The sequence below is a fragment of the Phalaenopsis equestris genome, unplaced genomic scaffold (assembly GCF_001263595.1).
Source record: "Phalaenopsis equestris unplaced genomic scaffold, ASM126359v1 Scaffold234231, whole genome shotgun sequence".
Classification (NCBI taxonomy): Eukaryota; Viridiplantae; Streptophyta; class Magnoliopsida; order Asparagales; family Orchidaceae; genus Phalaenopsis; species Phalaenopsis equestris.
In genome coordinates this window covers 174,307-188,732 of record NW_018252152.1, presented here as the reverse complement: position 1 = coordinate 188,732, position 14,426 = coordinate 174,307, and the positions used below count along the sequence as shown (strand labels likewise).

The 14,426-nt window shown below is 35.8% G+C and overlaps 1 protein-coding gene across 1 annotated transcript in view; it reads left to right on the top strand.

Moving 5' to 3' along the window:
• LOC110038874 (kinesin-like protein KIN-7D, chloroplastic) overlaps positions 1 to 10,389 on the top strand; it is a 160,284-nt gene extending 149,895 nt beyond the window's left edge. The window contains exons 18-23 of the mRNA XM_020743794.1: positions 7,423 to 7,569; positions 7,652 to 7,777; positions 7,867 to 7,917; positions 8,164 to 8,211; positions 8,304 to 8,501; positions 9,651 to 10,389. Of these exons, the coding sequence (XP_020599453.1) occupies positions 7,423 to 7,569; positions 7,652 to 7,777; positions 7,867 to 7,917; positions 8,164 to 8,211; positions 8,304 to 8,501; positions 9,651 to 10,160 (1,080 nt within the window). The 3' untranslated portion in view covers positions 10,161 to 10,389. The remainder of the gene's footprint in view (positions 1 to 7,422; positions 7,570 to 7,651; positions 7,778 to 7,866; positions 7,918 to 8,163; positions 8,212 to 8,303; positions 8,502 to 9,650) is intronic.
• The last annotated feature ends 4,037 nt before the right edge of the window (positions 10,390 to 14,426 follow it).

The window sequence follows — 14,426 nt, the reverse complement described above, 5'->3', positions numbered from 1 at the left end:
AAAAAAATACCTCATATCGCGGATCACAGCCTCGTAAGCTTCGGGCGAGGTCGAGACCGAAATGGCGAGACGGGAAGGGCGAGGGCAAGGGGGAGAGACGGGAAGGACAGCACGGGAAAAATAACCTAAACGCGAGAAGCATACGCGGAACGGAGCTCCTGGCCAGATTACGCTCCCTTAAGGGAATCGCGATAAGAGAACGGCGCTTTTTCAAAACGTCTCATGCGAACGTGATTTTCAAACGGAAGGGCGGTGTTTTCAAAACGCCTCCGCTTCCAATAAGCGCTCTCAAACGGACCCTAAGTGATGGAACCCTCTTACCGCCAGGATATCGCCGTATCACCATCTGACCTGTTTATTTTTAGCCGAGCAGCCGTTCAAGCTGTTGTTTCAGCAAGAAACTGCCATTTATCCCATCTGGTTCACCGTGCAACCACCCCGCAGCTGGTTGAATTGTCGTTGGATCGCTTTTTGCAGCCGAGACAGCCGCCAACAACTTTGAACCTGCTGTCTCCCACCAGATTTCAGCTGCCAAACAACTCATAGCCATTCCAAACCTCGCCAACTGCCCATATCTTCATTCCCTCACTACTCAATATTTTTCCCGTTAAATCCCCTTCCTAAACGCCCTAGAGCGGTATCAATAACACCATGTATAACCACACTTTTTGACATATTTGGAGAATCAATCAAACATTGCATGAGGAGAATTTTTTGTATTCATATAGAACTTTTATGAGTTTGCATGCCTCTAATTTTTCAATCCAGGTAGGATTTTCATGTATACTTCCTCAAAGCCCCATTAATAAAGGCGTTTTTTTATTATCAAGTTGATTTAGAGGCTAGTCTATTTCATTTTGAGAGAGCACAACACAAAATGTATTTAGTTTGGCAATAAGTGAAAATTCTTTGTTGTCAATATTATATGATTGGGTATACCCTTTTGCAAGACGTTAGGTCTTAAATTTAACCACCCTCCTATTTGCTTTATACTTGATTGTAAAAATCTCTATGCATTAAAACAATTCATTCTTAGTGGAAGTTCAGAAATTTCTTACAGAACAATTTTTTTTTTCTAGAGCTTTGTTTCACTTGAGGTTCTTATGAGCTTTATGAATATTATTTGGAATATGTATGATATTAAGAGAAGTGAAAAAAGCTCATCATTTAAATGAAAACTTTTTATAAGTTGTGAAATCATAAATTATATATTTTTGGCAAGACCAAATCCATTTTTTTAGGGTCAGAATCATATATTTGGATTTATTGTTATTATTTTATTCTTTATTAGCCGTGAATTAGTTTTGAATTCTTGGTTGTGCTGGAGATATATTGATTACTCTCATTCTTGGTGTTTTTTTTATTCTAGTATGGACGAGAAACTCATTCTTTATAGATGGGTGGTGTATTGGCAATGATAATGACTTTTGAGAAATTGGAGAGGTTGCGGTACGTTTGATCTGTTAAAAATGTGATGAGGGAGTTTGCAGTTCTGGTGAGGCTTCAAAAGGTTGAAGAGAGGGTCATAAGAAATGTTCATTGTCTATGGGTGTCATTTGAGATGATGGTGAATAATCAAATAAATTCCAAACTTTAAAATCCTGTTCTAGTTTGGAGTAAAAAGGTTGGTGTTCAAAGAAGCTCATATTCACGAAATTTTAAACTTTTTTGGTGACGAGAAATAGTATTAATACACTTCTTTGTACGAGGAGTATCCAAAAAAGTTACCCTTGGTAGATTTAGATTCTAGATTTCTCTGGTGTTAAAACTGAATGTGAATGATGACTAAATATCCAGATATTTTCGGAAAAACAAAGAAATGATTTGATATAAAGAAATAAATAAGAAAGAGTTTGAACGTTGGTTTGAAAAATTTAAGTATTCTTGAAGACATTCCATTAATGAGATATGTAGTTGTTTGAATAGCCTTACGGTAAAGTTATTTATGGAGAAGATTAGTGATCCTGCCACCACTAAGAGCTGTCTATTTTTGCTTTCAACAATCCTTTATTTTAAGTGTGTCAATGCAGGGGCTTTGGCGGGTAATGTCTTGATGCATGAGATAGTTTTGTAAGGCTTATGAGTATTCATTAGTATTATGAGTTTGTAGGACTTCAATTTTGGATTGAATTTGAGTATAGATCATAATGTTAAAATGATAAAAGTTTCTTTTGCTTTTATTCTTTTTTATTTAGGAAAATTCAAGTAAAATGGGTATTAACTTTCATGAAGGAAATAAATCATTTAGCTTCATTGATATTTTAACTTTATATAATCTTCGAACATTCTTTTTGTGAATTGAAAATTTGTAAGTTTGAATGTGATAGGAACTACAAGTGTTTAGCCAAATGACAAATTTAAAATTAAAATTCATCTGATTCTTTTTTTTTTTTTTAATGAATTGAGTGTGGATGTCTTTAGCAATCATGGCAAAGCAATACATTAGGATCATTATTCGAGTATATTTAAAATTTGAAGGGTTTTGGTTGATACACAGCCTTTCATTCGAGCTCTTACTTTGCTTGAGATCATTTTTCAAAAATCAAGAGTTATGAACAATCACAGATAATTCAAGCATTGTCAATCACCTTCTTTGAGTTCAATCCCTTAAAGAGACACTGCATAGATGAGAAATTAGCAAGAAAATTTTTGCTCCGAGTGAGTTTATTGATTGATTGAAAGCTGCAATCTAGGTTAGGCATTACAAGCACAATTTAAGTGTTGATTCTTTTGAGAGAATGGCAGAAACCAATTTGAGCACTTTTGACAGTTATATTTGCAATTTAGGTTATAATTTGCATGGCATGTGTTGTAATTGTGAAAGGATTTTTCTTCTCTTATCATGTTATCTAACGCTCTTCGAGTCTACATAATAATTTTCTTCTTATCAACAATGAGGGCATCTAAGAATTCATTTTTTTGAAAAACCAAGCAATACTTTACGATCATTATTTGAGTATCTTTAAAATTTGAAGGGTTTTGGTAGACACACAGCCTTTCATTTGAGCTCGTACTTGAGATCATTTTTCAAAAATTAAGAGTTATGAACAATCACAGATAATTCAAGCATTAAAGCATTGTCAATCATCTTCTTTGAGTTCAAGCCCTTAAAGAGACACTGCTTAGATGAGAAATTAGCAAGAAAATTTTTGAGAGAATGGTAGAAACCAATTTGAGCACTTTTGACGGTGACATTTGCAATTCAAGCATTATAATTTGCATGGCATGTGTTGTAATTGTGAAAGGGGTTTTTTCTCTTATCATGTGATCTAACACTCTCTGAGTTTACGTAATAATTTTCTTCTTATCAACAATGTGGGCATCTAAGAATTTATTTTTCTGAAAAACCAAGCATATTCCGATGATGTTTTGTAATATGCTTTTGTTGTGAGAACAATTGATTGTTTTTGGTTTGCTATCCAGATGGCTACAAGAGGAAGTAAAGAATTACTGTGATCCATCATTGTTGTGTTCTCTTTAGAAATTATGAATCCAATATTTCATCATGAATTTTTCATGTTTTGGATTTGAATTTTTTATTTTGAGGTGTAGTTCCTAACTTGGAGTTTTCAGCTTTTTGACGAGTAGATGTTCATGGAAGTTGCCACCGTCTTCTTTTCAAGGGATCCTCCGTATATGATTTTGTCACTCTTGTTGGACGAAACTTACTTCTAATATTGATGAAGGACCAGTTGATTTGGAGAAGGAACTCCATATTAAAGGACTTGTTGACCTCATAGGTAGTATAGAACCCCTGATATCTCAAACTTAGACAGGGAAGAGAGAGAGAGAGAGAGAGAGAGAGAGGAGTAAAATTTGAGAGATATACGAATGAATTTTATTTTTTTATACTATGTGAAAAATAAGAGTGAGTAGATGTACATAAATAGTTAATAAAATAACATAAAAAAAAAGAAATAAAATCCTAAAGCCATTGTTTAATTTTGGAATCTGGAATTAACCACACAAAATAAATGGAGTGTTTTCCACAAATCATTGGATTGTTATAGTTGTTATCCATCGATTGTTGGATTGTTTAGATGGAAACTACTATCCGTTTCTGATTGGTTCCACTTGTTCTCCTAGCTGAGAAGGATTTGGGAATGCTGTTTGGTTTCACATTTTCTCCACTCTAACATTGCGTCTCCTCAGGCATGATCGTCTTGGGTGTTCCTCTAACTGTACTCCTGTTGTAACATCCTGTGGTTGAACTGTCTGTAAGATGCAGTAGTCTTTCGATAATTTTCTTTCTACTTTTAAAGTTAGGGTTTGCACATCCTTTCCGTAATGAACTAATAGATATTTGCGTTGCATCTCCCATTTCATGTGAGACCGAGTAGTGATTTTATCTTTTCCCTCACATTGGTTTAGGTGCTTCAATTTTTTTCCACCAAAACAATGCACTCTTCTTTAACTTGTCAGCGACTAGTTTCATCATTCCATCTAGCGGGACTTCCAAGTACTAAAAAAATTTCCATATTTGAAGCCACTCGATGAAATCCTCCAAATCTAAGTGACCATCAAATGTGGCAATCCAATGAAATCCCAAAATAATGGCTTCTCAAATATTTCAGCTCAATTCTTCGGGGTAGATGCTCTTCATCTCTAAAATCTACCATACACTTTACCTCTTTATCCTCTGACGTTGACTTTATCTTTATAATTAAATGGAGTTCGGGTGACTCCTCTACATAGTCTTTTTTTCCTCAACTCCATCGAGTCATTGTAGAATTTGGGGAAGTTATTATATTTCTTCCATGATAAACTCATGATAGGCGCCTGACACTTGTCTCGATGGTGGCATGGTTAGTGTTTGTGGTGTAGGTAGGGGTGATGTAAGGTATAGGATGGTTTGACTGAAAAAGAAAGGGAATTTTTTTGGTTGGGGTGGGCTTGGGTATGGCGGATACTTGAAAATTTATGATAGGATCAGGGTTAGGCTAGCTCTGATACCAAATGATATCGGAGTTAACTCAAATCACTTTTGAAAAAACAAATATTATTGTTGGAAGCAAATAGGCGGTTACAATCAAACACACTTGAAGAGAAAAACAACACACACGACACACAAACTCGTTTTAGGGCGGATTTTGGGTGATGGTGGTGACGGAGGAGGCTCAGCGAGATGGTGACATTGCAGGGAAGTGGTTTATGGGTTGTGGATGAGGAGCGGCAGCGATTATGGGTGACTGAAACAACAGGCAGCAAGGGTCAACTTTCCAAACAGCGGTTGTTTGCTGTTTGAGGTGACTGGGCAACAGGAAAACAGTAAGGGAGGTGTGGAGGGCAGCGGCAGCAACAGTGGAGGGTCGGGAGAGCTAGGACAGCAAGGATGGAGGGTTGGAACAGTGTTGGTATCAGTTATGGGGTGGCTAGAAGGCTGTGGATTGTCAAAAACAGCAAGAGAGAGGGCTGGCGGCTGATTCGGAAGGACGGCAAGGATTGTGGAGGTGGCTAGAAAGTGAACTGCAGGAAAGAACGGCGGCAGCAACTATCTTGTGGCTGCAGCGAGGAACAAGGTGTGGCAGAGAAGTGAGGGGTGTATGGAAGGAAAGGTCAAGGATAAATACTCCCTCGGGAACGAGCTATAGCGAGAGCACCACTTGACCCTTAGAAGAAGGTCACCACCTTAGACGAGCTATAGTTGGAGCACAACTTGCCTTAGGATACAGGCCTAAAAGCGAGACATCGGGACACCGACAGCTGCCCTGAACAGAAACACGAAAAACTAAAAACCTAAATCACGAAAAACAAATATATAGTAATAGATAATTAGGAGTGGCCCAAGAAAACCGGCTAACTCATCATCGTCGAAAAAACGTTGGACCGGTTCTATCAAGGTACGAATGGGGAGCCCCTTCCCATTGCGTGACTTCCCGCATCCCCGTTCATTCACGGGAGCTCGTCCTTTCCGCATCTCACATATTGCTAGATTGTTGTAAATTGAAAATTGCTGTCCATGGATTGTGGATTGTTCTTGGCGCCAAGCTCTTGTCTATGGATTGCTGAGTTACTCTGGAAATGTGTTGCCGTGGATTCATGATTTTGCTTTAGCAGAAATCATCCAATTTTTCTTTGATTAAAAAGGCTTATAAACTGATCAATAAAAACAAGATCTAGAAACAAATAGAACTTTCTCTGATTGGAGATTTGAAATATGTTGGCGGACTGGAAATTTTTATTTGGTCTTCAACTTTCATTTGCATTAGTTTATGATAATGTTCCCTGATGATTTCTCTTACTTACATAATGCCTGAGGTCTTGGTTTCTGCGTATACATATTTATTTAAAAAAATGTTTATTGCAATGACCTGAAGCCGGGTACTATACCTAAAGTAAATTGCTTAATTTTGTTTATATATATATATATATATATATTCTTGTTGCTTGTCCTTCAAATTGTTGTCAATACTTTTTTCATTTTCTTATCATGAATTTCATATCCCTTACAAGGCTGCGTCTTGATGTGTGCGTGTGTGTGTGTGTGTGTATTTTTGGAACAAAAAAAAAAGTAAAATACATATCAATTTGCAACCTTCCAGTCGATTCTCAGAAAAAGGAAACTTTGATGAGAACTGCATTATGTATTCCTTCGAGCATACAAAAGAAGGCCATCTTTCTTTTTGGAGCAAGCAACTTTTCTATTTTTCTTTCTTATCGTCCTTTTCTTTCTTTGGATGGACAGCTTCTACAAGCGCCTCAATCTCTTCCTTAGCCCTCTCAAAAAGGTTCGGGCCTTTCACTTTGTCTATCGGTGTTTTCTCATCAATGTCATCACTGGTCCCATGCGTCTCATTATCTTGCGTTTTCTCCTGGTTCACTTCTCCATCTTCTTTCCCTTTATCCATTCTCGAATTCTCGACGGTGATGTCCGTGTGTCAATATTCTTGTTGCTTGTCAATACTTTATCATTTTCTTATCGTGAAATTTCATATCCCTTACAAGGCTGCGTCTTGTTTCAATATTAAGTCTTCCTGTTTCATTTAAACCTTAGTGTGGTGGGAAGGTAAATTCTTCGAAAGTACATCACATTGAAATTAGCAGCATTGCTTAGGAATCTGTAGCATCAGGAAGATGCCTATTTTCTTGATGACCTTATTTGTTGGTGTTAGAAGTTCACTTTTCTTTTTTATATGTGTGAGGAGGATGGAATTGTGAACTTGTGTTTTGATCTATGATGATAAAGGATGTTATTACTGATGTATCGTTGCATTTCTATTTTTCTTGTATTAGTTTTCTAGATGTTCCGAAGCCTCTAAATAAATTCTAGCAATTCCCATTCTGCACAATTATGACAAAGACATCTTTATCTATCATCATGACCATAATTTAGATTGTCCAAACTATTCTTTGTTGACTAATCATTTATATATTTCTATTCCTCTTAATTTACTGTTAACTAAATTTCTTTACATATGCCAGGCTAGCACTAGCACAAACACTATTGATCATGTTGATCTAATGAGAGAACAGCTAAAAATATTGGCTGGGGAGGTTGCTCTCAGTTCAAGTGTTCTTAAACGACTTTCAGATGAGGCAGCAAATAACCCGAGGAAGGAACAAATTCGAGTAATTACTGATCTCTTATACATTCCTTTTTTATCAATTTTTTTGAGTATGTCGTCATTAATATACTTTGTTGAATGTCAAGGTGGAGATAAGGAAGGTTACTGATGAGATAAAGGCAAAGAATCAGCACATGTTTGCTTTGGAGAAACGCATTGCAGACTTGCTTTCTGATAATAAAAACAACCACAGAAAGTTGGACCTTTCACCGGTAAACTGATCCATTGCTGGCATTTGATTTTCTCGCTCCTTATTTTAAATAAGCCAGATCACTAATAAACTCTTCTATTTTTCATTCAGTCCTATGCTGCACTTGTAGAACAACTAAATGAAAAGACCTTTGAACTTGAGGTGAGAAACAATTTCTTGTCTTATTTGTTCCCTTATATATTTCAAAGAATGCACATCCTTATACGTGATAGGTATTTTATGTTGCTGCATTTGTTCTTGTTCTTGAACTGTGGCTATAATTTTATGTTGCGGCATTTGTTGCTTTCCACCCGTGCTGTAAGCCGAGTGGTGAGAACCTTCTTGCAGCAAAATCCTTTAGCTTAATTTACTTTCTGACTTAAGAGAGATCATCATCTTTACTTCCAGGTAAAAACTGCAGATAATCGAGTAATCCAGGATCAGTTACAACAAAAGGTCAGATAAAATAGAATATCATTCTTCTAAATTTTCTTACTGGTTTCTTAAGACGATAATCAAGCATCAAATTCACGATCTCTTTGTACCAGATTTGTGAATGTGAAGAGTTGCAGGAGACGCTTACTTCACTAAGACAGCAACTTTCAGAAGCTCTTGATAAGAGGAGTTCCTCTTCTTCCAATCCGGCAGAATATAGCATTAATGTAATGAGCCTTCATGAGCTACGACGAAGAAAAGAAAGCCTGCCATTAAGAGAGAGTAATTCTGAGCTGCAACAACCACATCTGGTAGGTACTCCTATATATGTTTTTATTTAGGGGCATTTAAATACATACCACCCAATTCTTATGTATTTACATATCTAATGCCTAAATTTTAATTGTTTACATTTATACCACCCATATGTTTCATATCACATCAAAACTACTATTTTTAGTTTTAAAAAGTGAAATACACCTTTCATGCATAGGTAAGGCAGCATATATGTAAAAATTGAAGTTTAGGTGTTAGATATGTAAATACGTAAGGATTGAGTTGGTGTGCAGATAAATCTTCCTTCTATTTAAGGTACAGTACATATTAAATTTTTTTAAAAAAATACAGTTGGTATTGCTGTACATGCAATTGTAAGATCTGTTTAGAATGGTTTTCCTCAGAATCAAGCAGTTCTGACGAGGCATATTCTTGTATTGATACAGCTGCTTAGATGCGTTGTTTAGTCTCCACATCCACATGTTACGCTTAAATGTTACAAATTTTGTTTACACATCCGCTTCGATGTATATCATTTTAATTTTAACATACATTAGTGGAAGGTGATCAGGAAAAACTTTATCCATGCAATGTAGAGTTGTGTCTATGGGTGTAGATCATAGAAGTAAGAAAAAAATTAGAAGTAAAATATTTGCTTCATGAAAAAAAATGGTTTAAAATTTTTACCAGGATCAGGGTGGTTGAAGTTAAAAAACGAAAATTTTAATCTACCGAGTGAGGTGTTTTCTGGAGTGAGTAGTTAAAATCTGTTAATTTTTTAAGTTAGGAGGCTCATGCTTCATCGAACGACAATGAATCACATTGTACCTGTTATAAGTTTTAAGCCCTTGGATTTGTATTAAAAGATTTTTAGACAGAAAATGGCATTACTTTTATAGCTATAGTTGGATGACTAAAAATGCGTGCTTGTTCAAAGAAAACCGTGATAAGACAATATTTCTTAGACTTGGAGATAAATCTAACTAAGCTATCAACAGAATGGCTGTGCTATATGAGCATTGAGCAATAAGAAAATCATCAATAAGTGAGTAAACTCCAGAAATGCTTATATTAAAATAAACGAGCAATAAAGTTAAAATGGATTGATTGATAAATCATCGGTTGGAAAATAAATGAACGAACGAGGATTTTACTTCCCCTCTGACCCTATTCAAATCCACCAGGAACATGAAATTGAAGATCTGAAAGGCAAAATCTCCGAACTCACAGAAGCAAAAAGCCGACTCGAAGCACAAAACCAGAAGCTAGCAGAGGAGAGCCAATATGCAAAGGGACTCGCTTCAGCTGCAGGTGTGGAGCTGAAGGCTTTATCAGAAGAAGTTACTAAGCTAATGAACCGCAATGAGGGGCTCGCCAATGAATTGTCCCTTCTGAAGAATTCCTCCAACCGTCGAGCAACCAATGGAATGAAAGTCACGAGGGGTAACGGTCACATTAAGCGCCACGAACCAACCAGCAGGCGAGATTCTAACTCTAGCCATGAGAGAGAGCTCGCGCTCGAGGCGGCTTTGATGGAGAAAGAGCAGAGAGAAACAGAGCTGCAGAAAAAGATGGAGGAATTGAAACAGAAGGAAGCCTTTTTGGAGAACGATCTTGCGAACATGTGGATTCTTGTGGCAAAGCTGAAGAAATCTCAGGGAAGTCGAACGGATGCTCTGGAGGACGATAAATAACTGGGAGTCGAGGCTTCAAGAAATGGGAATGCGGGGGTAGATTTGTAATTGTGATGGAGGTTGATTGAGCTGGTTCTTTATTGATCTTTTATGTAAAAGATGATGTTTGTGCAAATTATATTTGTTTTTTGGGTTCGGTTGTAAAAAAAGGGAGGGCGGTGGAAAACAAAGGTTGTATATGAGGATAACCACATAGTGTGAATCGAGCTCATTCTCTTCCTTTTTTTTTTTTTTCTTTCCTTTTTTTTTATTTGTTTTTTGGGCTTAAAACTTCAGTATTTTACAACAACATAGATGTTGTCACCTAAGTGTGCAACAAACTAGAAACATGTAGGTGCTGATGTTGCATCTTTTCTATGTTGTGCTAAATAATGCGGAAAAGAAAGTCATGCACCAAGCAAACTATAAAATATAATGTGATTTATGTGGTGCATGGGTTCACGTGTGTTAACGGGGAGTTATTCTACTATCAATAGGTGGACATGAGAAAAAAAAGGGCTGGAATAGGATTGTAATTTTGCATATAAAAATTAGCTCTAGGCTTTTCTATGAATAATAGATTAGGGTAAATAAATTAGAAATATTTCTAATAGAAAAAAAGATCATATAATTAGATTTTTTTTAATTAGGTTGCCTAATATTTCATACTAATATAAAAATGATCATGTAAAACTAAGAGTATGTTTGGCGCAGCTGCAGCTTTTCAACTTTTCAGCTGCAGCTGCGCCGCCTCAGGAAGTTGTTGTGACTGCGGGGAAGCTGACTGGTTGTTTGTTACAGTTGTGTGAAAACAGTTGTGGGGTAACTGTTTCTTAAAAAATGACAATTATGCCCCTGTTTAGTTAAACTGTTTGGAACAGAACAATGACAGTCTTATATATGATAAAACAGAAGCAGAAATTCACTTTACAAGTTAAAAATATAAAAAATAGACATCTACAATTTTTAGCCAATTCCATAAGACATAAATTTGATGCTTTTAAGAAAAAAGTTCAAATAAAAATAATACAGATTTATAAATATTCAGCTCACGTCACAGTGATTATCAAGATGATTATATTATTTTTAACATTCTGAAGGTGTAACTCCCGTGCTAGACTTTCCTCGAGGGATGTTCTCCACTCCGAATAGTTTTCGTCAGGGGAATTCTCTGAATTGTCTGCTCAACGAAAGAAGCGACACTATGTTGTGATGCTCTGTGGGCAGCTACGGAACTTTCTCCCTTTGTTGTGTGGTCGCCGTTACCCGTTACGACAGCAAGGAAGTTTGAAGGCAACAGTGGCAGAGCAATCGTCGGGATGTCCCGGAATTCTTTGAGCTCATATTTTCCTGATTGCGAAAAAGTAGAACAAAGAGGAAAAAAGCAAAACAATAGCACACCATTAATCAAAAGGAGCAACAACACAAGCAATACAAATTATCATAAATTTAGCCCTCGGATCCCTTCAAAACAGAAAAAAAAATAGCACTGTTTGGTGAAATGGGCATTTTAAGACTCATCTATCAAAACAATAAGCATATGCTGCACCAAAAAAAAAAAAAGATGATTTACATACATACAACCCAATTCTCATGTATTTACATATCTAATAAGCATGTGCTGCACCATTTACATACATACATACATATGTAAATGTTCCTTTCCTAAATTAAGATAATTGGAACAGCTAGATGCCAATTATCTAATAGTATGTTGGAAATTTAAACATGAAAAAGGTAAACCTTTTTATCATTTGCACTGGATGTGAAGCAAACTGAATGACTTTGTTCTAGATTTTGCTAAGGAGGAAACAAAAGTTACCATTTCTCGGTTTTATACACTGTGTATGTTTTTTGCTGGTTCCTCTTGCTTTCTAGGAGTAATAAAACCTTTGCCTGGAGTATACTTAGGCGTCGAAGAAATACTTGGCTTATTGTTGTTTGTTCTACCACAACGCAACTGACCCATATGACTGCTGCCAACTGAGTAGTCCTTAATCTTTGGTTTCAAATAGTCTGCATGATCTATAATGCTTTTTGTTAAGTTTATGGAATCCTGCTCAGCCGTGGTTTGGTTTGGCTTCACAATCCTTTCATTTCCATAGGATTGTCATTAATCTTTTTCCTTGGAAACAAAATCATCTTCATCATCAGAAAATCTAATTTTCTTTATGAGATTGCTTGTAGTGTGATGCATGGGAAGAGGGTTGTGATTTGGGCTGGTTTTCAAATGTACTTGAAGCACATAAGCCTGAAGATGAGGATGTTTGAGCAGTTCTGCAGCTTGGAAAATTGTATTTCACACAAGTAAAAAATCATTATTTCTACTTTTAAGCATGCTATAAAGTAACAACACAAGTACTTACACTTGGCCTATGTTCAGGGCTTTTCCTTAGCATGCTTTTAATAAGCCCTCTACTGAACAAAGGAATAAAAAAATATTAGACAGGCCATCTCCTCAAAGAGCCTAGTCTATAAACATGAAAAATTAGTACAAAATTAGCTCTTACAGTGGACCAGAATATGATTACTTGTTGAGAATTATTATACAGATGCAACAAATTGAGAAGCTTAGAAGCATTAATTAAACCTTGATACGCCAAGCTTTTAAAAATATGAAAGCCTCAAAGTACCTATTAAGCTCTATAAAACACATAAACCACGATTTCAACAAAGTTTAGTAACATGTGCATGAGATTGTTATAAAAGCGCCTGAAGAATACAAACTGACGTAATATTCTAATGTACATTTTGAATACCAATACAGATCACGCAAGTGCTCCAAATGTACCGGCAAAAACAAGTTTGAATGCTAATAAAGATCAAGATTGTGAATCATAAACTATAAAAAGGTCAATCCCCAACTGTCAAAAGTAATTAGGATCATACAATGTAATCGGCATCATACAATGTAAGCATGCAAAAGCTAATAAAACAAGGAAACTGTTTGTGGAAACACTTGTACTGTTCACAGAGTAGCACATCAAGAGTAACCAATGAAATATTTATATAAGCTTGCAGTTTCAACAAAGCATGAGCTGAAGAAATACAATCATTTGCAGTATATGCTTATAACCAAATCACCATCTGTAATGCAGGTGATGACATTCAAACTTGCAGTATTTCTATATAATTTTAGTTGTATGCCTCGTTGAGTTGGTTATGAATACAAATACAACTAAATTATATAAAATTTTACGCAAATAGGATGGTAAACAATACTTGAATGTCCACAGAGGGAGTTGCAACGCAAACTTCTACTAAATTTTATGCAATTAGGTTGGTGAATAATAGCTTATATATCCATAAACCAAAAAGTATCAACAATTAAACAATATCACAGTGCCTTGATGAATCTCCATTTAAAATAGTGATCATCCAGCATTCCCTTCCAATTCTCTAAAATCAAAAATCTCATGGCATCTCTACAATGTCCTAAATAACAAATGCACTAAAAACACGCACAACAAGAGTATGAAAGTGAGATAATAACTTAACTATTGGAGGGTTAATTGAATATTTTAAGAACCATAAATCTCATCAGTCAAGTGAGCCTAGCCTAATTTTGGTTTGAGAACCATTCTTTGACTATTATAGGATATTCAAACATTCTCAGAAAAGTCTAACCATCCATAAAAAGGTTTGGCTTTCTTTTTAACACCCATGAATGAAGAACATATTGGCACGAAATGTTGGCATTAAAAAACATAATTCAAGTGAGCCTAGCCTAATTTTGGTTTGAGAACCATTCTTTGACTATTATAGGATATTCAAACATTCTCAGAAAAGTCTAACCATCCATAAAAAGGTTTGGCTTTCTTTTTAACACCCATGAATGAAGAACATATTGGCACGAAATGTTGGCATTAAAAAACATAATTCTGAATAAATTCTTTTTGATCTGCTAAAAATACAAAAGGTGGAGCAATAATTACTTGGAAAGATCCAAAACCATTAAACTGAGAACTTATATGCGTCAAAGTTCAGATTTTTCATTATATTTACATCATCTTGCATCACAAAACATGACATCAGATTTCCATAATCTACAACTCTAATTGGAAACAGCTCTAGAGATTCTGGAAAATCACAAATCTTATCATCTACATTTACAAGGACAACATTTACCAAACAGACGCAAGCAAAAAAATTTGGGCTAAGCTAAAAGAACAAACACTCTGTATCAGTGGTACTCGTCCATAACAACTACAACAGTAGCATTGTTCTTTATCTTACCTACTTACCACAAAAACAAATAGTGTAACAATATGGATGATGTAGAATTAT